Source organism: Terrapene carolina, unplaced genomic scaffold, assembly GCF_002925995.2.
Source record: "Terrapene carolina triunguis isolate 2854851 unplaced genomic scaffold, T_m_triunguis-2.0 Scaffold166, whole genome shotgun sequence".
Taxonomy (NCBI): Eukaryota; Metazoa; Chordata; order Testudines; family Emydidae; genus Terrapene; species Terrapene triunguis.
The window spans coordinates 1,557,175-1,571,115 of NW_020664517.1; the positions used below are offsets into that span (position 1 = coordinate 1,557,175).

At 55.7% G+C, this 13,941-nt stretch overlaps 1 protein-coding gene across 1 annotated transcript in view; it reads left to right on the forward strand.

The window, feature by feature from the left end:
* Positions 1–11,296, forward strand: part of LOC113406935 (CMP-N-acetylneuraminate-beta-galactosamide-alpha-2,3-sialyltransferase 2) — a 17,865-nt gene extending 6,569 nt beyond the window's left edge. The window contains exons 2-6 of the mRNA XM_026653848.1: positions 921–1,114; positions 7,017–7,196; positions 8,582–8,627; positions 9,273–9,392; positions 10,439–11,296. Of these exons, the coding sequence (XP_026509633.1) occupies positions 921–1,114; positions 7,017–7,196; positions 8,582–8,627; positions 9,273–9,392; positions 10,439–10,612 (714 nt within the window). The 3' untranslated portion in view covers positions 10,613–11,296. The remainder of the gene's footprint in view (positions 1–920; positions 1,115–7,016; positions 7,197–8,581; positions 8,628–9,272; positions 9,393–10,438) is intronic.
* The last annotated feature ends 2,645 nt before the right edge of the window (positions 11,297–13,941 follow it).

Below are 13,941 nucleotides of genomic sequence, written 5' to 3' on the forward strand. Positions count from 1 at the left end.
TGATCGCGATCTGCGGCAACTCTACCGCCGTCGCTTCATTCTTCGGCGGCAATTCGGCGGCAGGTCCTTCACTCCGAGAGGGAGTGAGGGACCCATCGCCGAATTGCCGCTGAAGAGCCGGACATGCCTCCTCTCTCCGTTGGCCGCCCCAAGCACCTGCTTGCCGAGCTGGTGCCTGGAGCCGGCCTTGGCTGCAGGGGTGGCGCCTGTGGACAGGGCAGCGTGCAGAGCCGCCTGGCCGTGCCTCTGTGTAGGAGCCAGAGAAGGGACATGCCGCTGCTTTCAGGAGTCACTTGAGGTAAGCGCTGCCTGGAGCCTGCACCCCTGAGCCTCCCCCCCCCCCCCACCCCCCCGCCCCCCCCCCGATCCCCCCCCCGCCCTCTGAACCCCTCGATTCCAGCCCGGAGCCCCCTCCTGCACCCCAAACCTCTCGGCTCCAGCCCCAGTCCAGAGCCCCCTCCCGCACCCTGAACTCCTCATTTCTGGCCCCAGCCTGGAGCCCGCACCCCCAACCAGAGCCTGCACCCCAACCCCAATTCCGTGAGCGTTCATGGCCCACCAGACAATTTCTATTCCTAGATGTGGCCCTCGGGCCAAAAAGTTTGCCCACCCCTGCTCTAACATCTTGCCCCTTCCTTTCTCCTCCGATTTCCCCCACCACCACTGTGGGGCTCCGGTCCTGTCCCAGGAGCACTGTTCATGCTGCTCCCATGCCCACAGGAGCTCGCTGGTAAGGCTGGCACCATCTTCTCCTTTGCCCGGTGCCCCAGGAGCGGCTGCCAGTCGGAGGCCGATGGGCGCAGTCTGAGCAGTGCCTGGCAGCAGGACTGTCTAGCCCAGGTGGGTGGCTGGAGCTGGGTGCCATGGAGATGGGTGCTATAGAAACCTGACGTCTCACTGGCCCTTGTGTGTCTCTGCAGATGCTGCAGCCCCAGTTCAAGTCCCACAACACTAATGAAGTCCTGGCCAAGCTCTTCCAGATCGTGCCGGGCGAGAACCCCTACGGCTCCCGCGACCCCGGGAAGTGCCGGCGCTGCGCTGTGGTGGGCAACTCGGGCAACCTGCGCGGCTCTGGCTACGGGCGAGAGATCGACGGCCACGACTTCATCATGAGGTGGGTGGCCGGCGCCGCTGGGGAGGGGGTGCGGCTGGCTCTCGTGGGGCGGCGAGCTGCGGACGGAGGCACAATCTGAGCGCTGGGCCGGCTTTCGCGTTGGATCATGTCTGAGCAAAGTAGGTGGAAGCGCTTTGTCCGCACGTGCTGCTCTTCCCTGCATTTCAGAGCAGCTTCCCCCCAAGTCCTCAGAGGGCACCTTCTCTCTCGGGCCTGGCTCTGTGCGGGCTGAGTCCTCTGCCACCACCGCCCTCCCCAGGCCGGGACTTCTCGTTTCATTAACTCCAGTCTCGGGAAGTGGCTGCTGGGCAGGGGAAGAGCTGTGTGTGTCGGGAGCTGTCGTGTCCCTGGGGAGCGGCTGTCTCTGGGACGAACGCAGGACAGCCAGGCTGGGACCTGCCCTGGAAAGCAGGGAGTGGGGTGTGCAGAGAGGCGGCTGCAGTGTTTAGCACGTGCCGTGTCAGGTCGCAGCCTCCCTGGGTATGTCTACACTGCACACTGAGCCTGGGCTGTGACTCAGGTTTGAGCCCACACCCCCTTCCATCCACACACGAATCACAGGCCATAGGAGCGTGCCAGGAGGTGAGTCAGAGCCCGAGTCCTGCTGGGATTTGGTCCAAGCCCTGTTCTGTAGCGTGGCTGCAGGCCCGAGCCAGAGGTCTCAGCATGACGGTGAGAGCCGCGTCCAGCAGCTGTCAGCCCAGGTTCACAACCTGGGAAACGCCAGCTCCACAAGCCCAGGTGTGGGGCCAGGGCTGAGTCCCTAGCCCAGCAGCTCCAAGGGAAGGCGGCTGCTCCCCGCTCCCCATCCTCGCTCTCAGCCCGACTGGGAGGCTCAAGCCAAGGACTCAGGCCCTGGTTAGTAAATGGCGGTGGTGGGAGGAACAATCTTTCTCCATTCTTTTAAAGACCTTTCTGTTTCCGATCATTGAAACAGTGGAACGATAAAATCTCTGTGTACCCAGCTTCCCCATGGCCTCCCCCAATGGGGTGGGGTGGGAAGGCAGGTTTCCCAGCATGCTTTGGTGGCACAGTGCAGGCGCAGGGAGGAAAGAGTCGGCTACTTGCAATGTTCAGGATCACCAGTAGAGACACGTCCAGGGTTCGAGACCCCACGACAAGCTGAGCTGACTGCCGAAATCGCTGGCGGAAATCCCCTGGCCAGGGCGGTGCAGGAGGCCGCTGGCTGATCTGGCACTGGCTCATCCACCTTCATGGTGAGGTCTCCCACCTCCTTCCTTCTTGATTCCCCGCTGCGATGCCCATCTCTGCACTAGAGGGACCAGGGATATCTCACTTGCTGTGTGTGGCAGCACTGGTGGGGGCTGCGGGGTAGACAGTGGTTGGGTGTTTTGGCCTCCAGGATGTTTAGCCCTGCTGGGAGGACCTTCCTTCCATCCGGCCTTCGCTTTCCAGCCCAGCTGCCTCCTGATCCACGCTCTTTGCTCCAAAAATCAGAACGGCCGGGTGCGATTGTCCACACAGGCCCAAGAGCCCTTTGACTCTCTGGGGGACAGGGGTTCAGATCTTCTGAATCACCTGGGGAGCACAAGTCCTGGTGGAGCTGGTGTTCCTAAGTCAGTTGGACCCTTTTGAAGACCCCACTGCTGCGCACCCCCTCTGCATGCTGGTTTCCCCTCTCGGGAAGCCGAAGGCCTCTTACCAAGAGCTTTGGTGGAATGGTCCAGGTGGATCAGCCATTCGCTGTCCGTTTTCATCAGTGTCCTTGTGCTGGTCACTAGATGACCCTGAGCAGTAGCTAGAACACCTGGCTGTTCCCCTGCCCTTGTCAGACACCTCGACACCCTCCTCCCTTCCCCGCGCCCTTTCCCCAACCCCTTCCCTGGCCAGGCCTGGCTCCGCACCACGGCGTAGCTAGGGCCGCATCACTGGCCCTGTCATAGACTCTCCTCCCCGCTTCCCTTCGCAGCTAGCAGGAGGAACGCCCACTTGTCGTAAGCTGGCGAGCGGTTCATCTGGATGCAGCCCGGTTGTCTTTGCTGTCTTACCGCTGTGATCGCTCCTGCTGGCTTTGTCCTCTGCCCGCTGGAGCTCACCCTCCGACACAGGAGTCCATAAATCCGGGCCCTGTGGCTGCTGGCACGCGGCGGGTTGTGTTTGTGCAGAGGCTGGATTCTGGGGGCCCTGGGACTGCACTGGATCAGGGAGGGAATATTTGGGCCAGGGTCTCCTATATGCAGGAGGGAGGCCCTTGGGGACCGGCTTCCCACGTGGAGTTGCTGCTCTGCCAGGGAAGTGGGGGGCAGGAGAAGATGTCGCCCTGACTCTGAGTGGGGCTGGGAACGTTCAGCTGCAGGGAGAGGTCCTTGTCTAAGTTAATGCTGACCCAGGGTTCTCAAAAACACTGGAGCTTCGCAGCCATGGGGAATTATGGCTCCAAAAGTATCCGAACCCAGGTGAGGGCTTTGAGACCAATCCGGGCTCCTTGGATGTCATGGGAGGCCACCCCTGTGCCTCCAGGCTCCTCTGCAGCAAGCGTCGGGTGCTAGGCACTGAGATTGTGCAGTGTAATTTTCTGGGAATAACTTCTGAAGTAGGGCTGTGATCAGGAATGTGCCTCTCCCCAAAATGCCAGCCCAGTCTTGCAGCGGAGAGTCGGCCTGGATAACTGGTCCCATCGATCTTCCTCCGTGGAGAGGCTTACCCAGCCTCATTGACCAGAATCAGCCCTCGCTGTGTGCATTGCTCTACCCGACTCTTAGGCAGGATGTTGCCAGCCCAGCATCCTCTGTCCTGTGGCAGCTGCCTCTGAGTGGCGCTGCACCGCACGTGTAAAGGTTCGTGAAGCCCCCAGGAGCCTTTGGGAGGGAAGGTGCTGTAGAAATGCCTGGCTGCTGTTTACTCTCCCTCTGACTTGCAGACGCTGTTCGCTCACCTAAGCCAGAACAAAACTCGCTCGAACTGCCAGCTCAGCTTGGTGTCTGAAAATCAAGCTGTTCTTCCTGCCCCATACGTAGGGTCCTACCAAATTCCCAGCCATGGAAAAACGCATCGCAGACCATGAAATCTGCTCTCCCCCTGGGAAATTGGGTCTCTTGTTACTTTTATCCGATACTATACAGATTTCACAGGGGAGACCAGCCTTTCTCAAATTGGGGGTCCTGAGCCAAAAGGCAGTTGCAGGGGGGTTGCAAGGTTATTTTAGGGGGGTGTGGTATTGCCACCCTTACTTCTGCGCTGCCTTCAGAGCTGGGCGGCCGCAGAGCGGCGGCTTTTGGGTGCTGCCTTCGGAGCTGGCGCCAGGCTAACAGCTGCTGCTCTGTGGCTGCCCAGCTCTGAAGGCAGTACCCCCCCAACAATAACCTTGTGATCCCCCCACAACTCCTTTTTGGGTCAGGACTCCTACAATTACAACCCCGTGACACTTTAGATTTTAAATAGCTGAAATCATGAAATTTATGATTTTTTAAAAAAAATCCTACAGCCATGAAATTGACCGAAGTGGCCCGTGAATTTGGTAGGGCCCTACCCATACATAGCTAGCCGAGAGCGGGGCTGGAGCCGGAATGCAGCAGCTGCTGCAGGAGGCAGGAATTGTTCCAGCTCCACCTTCGCTGCAGTCTCACTGCCCCAGCGGAATAGTATCGATCCTTCCGTTAGGATGTTGCTCCAGAAACCAGCTCCTGACGCTGACAAACTCCTCTATTGCTGCCCTGTCTCTAATTGCCCAGCCTCAGGGAAGCTCACGGAGAATGTTCTCCAGGCTGGCCTGTGTGTCCCCGGCAATGGCTCGATCAGGGGTCCATGCTAACTCCTGTCACCGTGCCAGCAGCCTCTGGCACTGTTTGGGGGGCAGTGGTTACTGGCCTGTGGATCGCAGTCAGAACTGTCCATAGCTGTTCATTATCTGAGCACTGCCCCATCCTGGGCACAAAATGAGCCAGGCGTGCTGCACGGAAAGTGGTCGTGTCATTAAAACCTGCATCGCCAGGCAGCAGCACCAGGGGCTAACGGGAGGCTGCACAGGCACCTGTAATTGGGGCGTTTCCTGTCTTGTGTGTGTGTGTGTGTGTGTGTGTATGTGTAATAGAACATATATGGGGTTAGTCACGTTCCATCTGTCTGTGAACTGGGGACAGTTGCACCCTGGAAAGGATGCTCACTACTGAGGCCGCAAGCCAGGCCAGAAACGCGTGCAGCCTGGGCTCCTTGTCCAATTCCTGCTTCACTGCTGCCACGTAGTGGTGAATTGCAGCTTGCACTTTGGGTGATGTGGTACAGTGCAGCAAGGAGCTCTGGATGATGGAAGAGAGCAAAATCACAAGAGAAACGTGACGTCATGACTGCTGATTCCTATATTAATAGCGTTCACGGCCAGAAGGGACCATTAGATCAGCTAGATCACAGGCCATTACATTGCACCCAGATAGCCCTGTATGAAACCCCATAACTTGACTTTGATGAGATCTTCCTGAAAGGAATTCAGCCTTGATCTGAAGGCATCAAGAGATGGAGAACCCACTGCTACCAGCTAGTCACCCTGACTGGGAACAATTTGTGCCTAATTTCTGTCTGGCTTCAGCTTCCAGCCAGTGGTTCTCGTTCGGTCTTTCTCCTCTTGATTAAAGACCCTGTTAGTACCAGGGATGTTCTCTCGGTGAAGGTACCTGCACGCTAATCTAGTCACCTTGCAATCAGCCTTTTGACGAGCTGAACAGACAGAGTTCTAACTCTCTCGCTCTACGGTGTCTTCTCCAGCTCTTTTTCTGCATCCTCTGCCATTTTTCAACATCCTTTTTAAAACGTGGACCCCAGAACTGGACGCACGATTCCAGTATCAGTCCTATCAATGCCATGTTCAGAGGTAAAATCACTGCCTTGCTCCGACCCACTACTTCCCTGCTTGTACATCCAAGGATCGTGCGAGCCTTCTTGGCCACAGCATCACACGAGAGCTCATGTGGCCCCTAAATCTTTTTCAGTCACTGCTTTCTAGGGCACAGTCTCCCATCTGGCTTCCTTGCAGTCCTGGCCCTCGGTGTATAACTTTGCATTTGGGTGTATTTACCACATTTTGTTTGATTGGGGCCATCTTCCCAAGGAGTTCAGATTGCTCTGTAGGCCTGCCCTGCCCTGCCCTCATTTAGAACTCAGCCAGTCTTTGTCGGGGATTTTAAATTCCCAGGGTCACTTCCCCTGGCCCGTAGAGCTAGTCTGCACTGGGGAATACTGGGAGTTGGGAAACGCGTTCCCTGGGGCTGGGTCTCTTGCTCATTCCACTGAAGCATCTAGCACAGGCTGCTCTCCACTGGGATGGATCCCTGGCCTGGTCCGGTCTGGCAGGGCCTGTTCCTAGAACTTGCTGAGGTTGGGGCCCCACTGGGCCAGGTGCTGTACAAACACCAACCGTGAGCTAGTCCCTGCCCCCAAGTGGAAATCCATGGCTTTAAAAAGCAGCGTTCCCGTGCGGCGTTGGGTGCATGTTTGCTGGACTGCAGTCCTGCTTCTGTCTGTCCCACTGCCACTGTTACAGCTACAGCTAAGGGCTGGCTGCTCAGCTCCCCAAACTCCCGGGGATGTTCAAAGGCTGCTGTGGGTGTTTGGCGTGGCTGCAGCTCGGCCCTGGCTGTGCGCCTGAGCGGCGCAGGTGGAGGTGTGCTGGCTCGGGACGGTGCAGTTCTGAACCCTGCAGGACCATAGCTGGGATGTCTTTAAAGAGAAGAGGAGACGGCTCTGCATTTATTTGAGGCTCTCGATGAATGCAGCGCGGCGGCTGGAGACTGACCAGCGGGGGAGGGAATGGAAAGGGTTCCTTGCATTGATTACGAAGCACATACACAGTGTACCTAGCTGAATCAGGATTGCTGCCCTGTGTGTCTAACCAAGCCAATTGTTCTGTGCAAATGACCTGACGGTCACGAGACGGTTGCTCTCTCTGCAGAATGAACCAGGCCCCCACGGTGGGGTTTGAAGCCGACGTCGGGGGCAGGACCACCCATCACTTCATGTACCCAGAGAGTGCCAAGAACCTGCCTGCCAACGTCAGCTTCGTGCTGGTGCCCTTCAAAGCCCTGGACCTGCTGTGGATCACGAGTGCCCTGTCGACCGGGCAGATCAGATTGTGAGTAGCCGGCGAGGCTGCGGGAAGAAACACTCCTCCTGCCTGGCCTTTGGCCGGCGAGCTCGGAGATGCTGTGTGCCAGCCCCTCTGGCGCCACGCGGGGGACACAGAGCCTGTCCCCATTGGCTGCTGGCTCCCAGTGCGGGGCCGGGAATGAACAGAAGCCACCATCTTCTGATGGCTTCTGCTCAGAGTCTGATCCTGCACCACTGAAAGCCAGTAGTGAATGTTGCCATTGGTTCCTTGGGCAAAGGATCAGGCCCTAAATAAGCATCTTGTCCAGCTCTCAGTGGTATTCAGAAGTGCCCAGGGCACTCCCCGAGTGGCAGCCCCTTGAGGTGGGGGAGGAGACTTGCTAGTAGGACGTAGTGCTGGGGAAGCTGGCCAGGCCCTGCTCCGTGTTCGGAACGAGGGACTTAGATCCGCGGGGCTAGTAGCGTTCGCCAGAGCTAAACTGTCTTGGAAGGCAGGAGGGCGGAGTGGGTGAGAGCCGGTGGCTTGACTGGGAGCCAGACTGGCGTGGAGAGAATTACAGCATCTGCCTACTTAATTTGGGGCACCAGGCCACTGGGCAGTGGAAATGTACGGTCCCTAAGCCAGCACCCTTTAACGCCTACTGTGCGAAGGGGGCCCTGGAGAGACTCTGAGCAGCTCTTGTCTCTCCCCGTCAAGCTTGTTTAATGCTGAGCAGAGCATGCGCCTGTCAGTGTTGCAGTAACACCCGCCTGCCACCCTCTGCAGATGCCCGCACGGGCTGGTAACTCGCCCTCGCTGCTCTACTCACAGAGTGAATTGGCGCCATTCCTAATGCAGGGAGGGAAGGAAGGGATCACTTGCAGAGGGCCCCCCCACTGCTGCCCTCCAGGGGAAAGGTGTGGTACTGCCTGAGGTACCTAAGTATTCGGAAGGGCACCTCCTTCTAACACTATCCCATAATACTAGAATGAGAAGCCATTGCCAAGGTAACTGGAAGGTAAATGCAGGGAAAATAAAAGGAAATGGGGTGTGGGGGGGATGCGTAATCTCTCTGGGCCTCTGTTTCCCCATCTGTAAAGGGGGGTCTGTCTGTCTCCCCCCAGCGGGACCCAGCTGCTGGGCAGGGAGGGAGGAGTGCATTGGCAGTTCCCCCTCACCACCCGGCAGAAGGGGACCTTGGCAAGCCTGGATCCCTGCTTCAAAGGCCCCGATTCAGGATGGTACTTAGGCATGTATGTAACCTTAAGCACCTGAGCATTGCTCCTGATGTCAGTGGGACCAGGGTGCAGGACCCTCCTGAATGGGGCCGCAAATGACTGACCTCTCCCCTGCTGTGTGTACCCTCTCATGGTAATGCCTTGTGGAGTGCTGTGTGGCCTTGGAGATAACCTGCCTCTCTGCTATTCCAGCACGTATGCGCCTGTGAAGCCCTTCCTTCGCGTGGACAAGGAGAAGGTAAGGCTGGCTCCAGGCTCCCTTTCTTAGGCCAGCCCTGACTGTAGGGGGGCTACAGAACACCCTGCTCAGCATCCGCTGGCTAGAGAAACCCCCACTCCCGCTCCCCTCTGGAGCGTTTCCCTTAACTCTGCCTTGGCTCTTCAGCACTGAGAGCGTGGGCAACCGTTCCAGCCCTGGCTGGAAAATGAATGTCTTTGTCCAACAGCTTCATCCCTAGCAGACAAGGCTGCGTGGGCTCTGGGGTAGCTAGAAGCCAGTGAACGTTGCTGTATCTTCCCGCCAACGGGTACCGTGAACTTCTCAGACTCTTCACTTCTTGTGGTTCGGGGGTTGCCTTCTTCCAAAGGTTGCACCATGTTCTGCTGGTCCCACAGCTGATCTTGCATTCAGTTGTGTCCCCATGAGAGGGGTGGCCTGGAGCTGGTCAGTACTGGGAGAGTGCACCAGATTCCTGCACAACCAAGCAATGGGGGACTGACTTTGCAATGCCCAAATTAGAAGAATGTTTCTGACCATTAGAGGAGGGAGGTTCTAGACCAGCCTACACTCCTGAGCTACTTGTGCGTGTGCTTCTCCCCTCCCTGTGTTTAGTTTTGGGGAGCATTTACACAGCCTGACCTCTGGACCTCGGCTTTCTTCCAGGTGCAGATCTACAACCCAGCCTTCTTCAAATACATTCACGACAGGTGGACCGAGCACCACGGGCGATACCCCTCCACGGGGATGCTAGTGCTGTTCTTCGCGCTTCACGTTTGCGATGAGGTGGGTTCAGGAATGGTTGGTAAGGCCGCTGGGGCAGAGCCAGAGATCTGGGGTTCCATAGGACGTGCCCTCCCCTGCACTCGCCTCCTCACCACGCTGGCAAGAGACGCACTGGCCAGTAACACTCAGTCCTAGCCAGCTTCGTGCAGCTGGTACCATGCCTAGCGTTCCTGCACGGGAGCACAGCATTGCCGAAGTCTGCCCACAGTTGCCAATGGCGACTGTCTCCTAGACAGCGGTTTGCTGCTACTGTCTATCCATCTCGTGCTGAAATGGCCTGAAAAAGCCAATCCAAGTCCTTGCAGGCTTCCTTACTCTGGGAAAAGCGTTGGCTCCCTCTGGGAGTGGTGGTGATTTGCCAGGAGTGGTGGCAGGGCATCCTAGGCTAGGCTGGGCTAAGGGTTCTGCTTTGGACTCGGGTAGCTTCTTCCTGGGGTTTATTTGAAGCCCACTGTGCCGCTTGGTACCTTTCCCCAGCCGTCCCTTAGAATCTCTTCGTTCAGGCAAAATACAGCCAAAAACGGTCGTCTTTCCGAGATCCCACGTCAGATGGGGCCATTGTGATCATCTAGTCCGACCTCCTGCATGACCCAGGCCAGAGACCTTCCCCCCCCCCCCCCCCCCCAGTGTTACGTAACACGCTGGTGCCCATAAACTGTGACCCAATCTTAATTCCAGCCCACTCCTCACCAAACTAGAGCACGAGGCCGTGCTCTTGACCTGCCTAGCACGTCCGGGGTTGTGGGATCAACTTCTGTCTGTCCGATGGACCGCACCTATCTCAGTATGACAACTCCTAATGCCTGGGCTCCAGATTGGTGCGCAGCAAGGGTTCCCTGAGCAGACTGCTGTAATGTACCATGTTACACCGGAGTGCAGGATTTCCCAGGCTGGAGCCTTGGCTAATGCCTGATGTGTCAGAGGCAGGCAGAAAAACCCACAATGCACCTTCCTGCCCTGTGCTCCTTCCTGCCCAGAAGCAGCATCTCCGCCTGCCAAGCTCTGATGCTCTTGATGTAACTGCTGTTCCCCCTCTCTGGCTGCAGGTGAATGTCTTTGGATTCGGGGCAGACAGCCGGGGCAACTGGCACCATTACTGGGAGAACAATCGCTATGCAGGGGAGTTCCGGAAGACCGGGGTGCACGATGCGGACTTTGAGGCGCACATAATTGACATGCTGGCGAAAACCAGCAAGATCCAAGTTTACCGCGGCAACTGACGCTCTGGGCTCTGTCCTCTAGCTTTCATTTCAGAATCAGGTTTCAAGAGACGGATAGCTGTCGCTGGCCTCGCTGTGACAGATCCCCGACCAATCACAATGAGCTACAGGGTTCGGTCTGTGACCCCACCTGACCAGTGGCCAAGTGGGGGTACTTGGTTCTGCCGGCCAATCATGTTTAGAGAGAAAAGGAAACTTCTTTTTGTTTAAAAGTTTCGGATGAAAAGGATTTACAAGGAAAACCGGCCCCTGGTTATGTTGGAGGCTTCCAGCCCGGTTCTCCTCATGGTCAAACCAAATGCTGCTCTTTTTTTAAAACCAATCATAACTTCAGAACAAAGCCCAACCAATCGTGGCCACAGGCCGAAGGCAAAGCTGCATGTTTCGACCAATCTCCCAGTGGAATGACACTAGCCTGTGAGCTTCAGCCCTGGCTGGACCCTATGGAGTGGGGTGGTCTTCACACGAGCCGCCCCATTCTGAGCCCAGCCGGAACAAGCTTGGAAACACCCGGGTGAACGTCTCCTTTTTTAACGTTCTTGGAGCCCGGCAATCGCTCTCCCAGAGGAGGCTCCAGTGTCTCTTTATTTTGTACAATCTGGTTCAAAATGCTGACCAGACAATCAGTTCCTTTTGGGTGTGGGCACAATCGGTGACTGGGAAAGTTCCAGCTTGGCAAAGGGAGGGGATGGGGGAGTAGAGGAAGGGGTGTGGGGCGGTTCTTGGCTTTTTGACAGCCAGCTGGGTTCAAACCATTAGGAATGGAGCCTGCTGAGAAGAGTTCTTGCTGAGCAGAGGATTTTAAAGCCATTGGAAACATCAAGAGGGAGAAGCAGCATCTGGGTGCTTCTGATGTAGGGTCTTGGCAGACTGGAAGCTTCTGAGACTGACCAGTGGTTAACGCTGGTTGGGAGCTAGTCTCAATAAGTGGGAGGAACGGAGAGGAGGGGGAACCTCCATTTAAAGCCTGGTGTCTGCCTTTTTACTCCCGTGAGAAGGGGCAGTGTCTTGCTCTAGGACTGACTGATAGGACCGAATGAAGAGAAGCCATGCCAAAGGCAGCTAAGAAATCTGCAGAACCTGTGGCTTAGACCCCTTCCCCATCTCCATCCCAATCCCACCTGGGTTTGGAGAGGGAAGGGGGAATTCTCTAGTCTAGAACCACAACCTACCTCCCCACCCCAGTCCCTCCCCCGCAAATGTTGCCTCCATTATCTCTTCCACCAGGCGTGTTCTTGCAACAAGCTGTCCTTGTAAGAGTCTTGGCTTCTTGCAAAGGCAAGTTCTGATGACTGGGAAGTGGTGGCCCGCGGCTGGGTAAGGTCCTGCTTTTCCAGGTTCATTGTAAATTTCCCCGCTCATCCTCGCCTCGGAATTGAGCTGTGGTAGCAACTAGCCATTTAGCTGGAAGTTGCCAGGCTTTGGTGAAGGGATTGTCCTAGCCGTTAGACAGCTGATCTCATTGCTGATGTTATGGGCAGAGACTCTCCTCTCTCTAGATGGCTGCTTCTCAGCAGTCCAGATGCTAATTTGCCCCTGCAAAGAGACAGCTGGGGCAGCTAGTGAGAGTTGGCCGGTGGGCATCAAAGGAAGACTTGAAAGGAGAGAGGTGGGGAGCAGGGAGGATGGATTTGTAGAGAACTTGCCAGGAAGGCACCCATTGAAAGCTCTCTGAATCAAGGTAGGGGACCGTCCTTGATGGAGATCCCAACAGTGTTTGGCCTCGGGGTGCTTCTGCACACTAGATAAAGAAAAAAATGGATTTCCTTTCTGCTACTAGATGAAAGAGCAAATTGTAGAACACTTAGAACTTGGGTGAATGAAGTGTGTTTAAAAATGAAAAACTAAATCTAGACGGCCCAAATCCTGAAGCGCTTGCCCAGTTTTTAATCATGAAGGACCTCTAGGATTTGACTCCTCCATGGACTAATTGCCTTTGGGCGGGAGGCTGAGTTAAGGGTAACGGGAAAGGTTTCTCTGAAATCTTATAACCACTGGAAGGAGTATCTCATTTCTGCTGACTTTCACAGGCTCCCTTTTGCAAGCCGAGACCTCTCTGCCACCCTTAACTCTTCTCACCCAATAGGGATGTCCTGCCCTTCCTGTGCATTCATTTTAGCTTGGCTTGGACCATGCCACTGGACTGGAACCCAACCTAAGCCAGTCCCTGCTTTGCACTGGGAACTGTCATCTCCTCTGCCTTTGTGGGGTTTACACAGTCAAGTGTGAGCTCCTGGCCTTTGTAGGATGCAAAGAGAGAGTGAAATAACCTCATCCAACTACAGAGGTTTGTTTGGGGGGATTGGTTCAAACTGGGGTGTGTTCCATTAGGGGGCAAAGCCTGCAGCTATGAAATGCTCTCAGAGGTATTCGTGAAATCGAAGGAGAACGGCTTCTTATTTCTTGCTTGGTTGGGTTTTTCAGGTAGGTATTTGATAGACTAAATAAAATGCAATCATGCCAAACAGTATTGAATGGAATAATTTCTTCCAGTTTGTATCCTCGTTGGATTGTGTGGTATTGGGAGACACAGGGCCCAGAGCGGCCAGGTCTCCTTTTTGCAATAGTTATTTAAAGAAATTAGGATGGGGAAAGGGGGTTCTTTTTGTATCTGTGACTTTTCTGTATGGCAATCTCTCCCGTTTTGAGGTTTCTTCTGCAGTTGTGAAATGTACGTCCTTGGGCCTATTACAGCAGCCAAACGGATGGCTCTTGTTTTCAGTCTACAGGGCTCTAAAGAAGTGAGGTGGGTGAAGGTCTGAGGCTGTTTTTTAAAACGAAAGGTTCTGCTTGTGATGTCATGCGATCACATGACCTGCTTGCCAAGCAGTCATTTTGGCTAATCCAGGACAAAAGAAGTAACTCCATAGTAGTGACCCTCTGAGGCTTGTAATAGTGTATTGGAAACCAAAAGTCAGCAAGTCCTTGCATGCTGGGGAACTTGATAGGCCAGTGAAACCTGTGTTCTTTCTGCACCGCTCTCTTCTTGGGAACCAGGGGAGGGAGAAGTGGTTTAGTGCAAGCCCAGTCTCCGCTATCTTTTTTTTTTTTTAAGAAATAAAAAACAAACCATGAGCAACAGAGTGCCTTGAATCACGTACTGTCTGTCACACTGGACTCCACCCCTGACCCTGCTGTGTCTGGGGTTCACGAACCATGCCAGGATGTCCATGTCCTCTGCTTTTACTGGCAGGCTTGGCTGCTTCCTTCATTGTTTCCCTGCCGCCGTGTTAAAAACCCATCTGAGCGAGGTGCTGGGGTTAGCTGAAAAAGGCCACTCACGGGGAGAGCAGAGAGGCTGCCAGACGCCGCCTTTTCTGGAGCTGCTG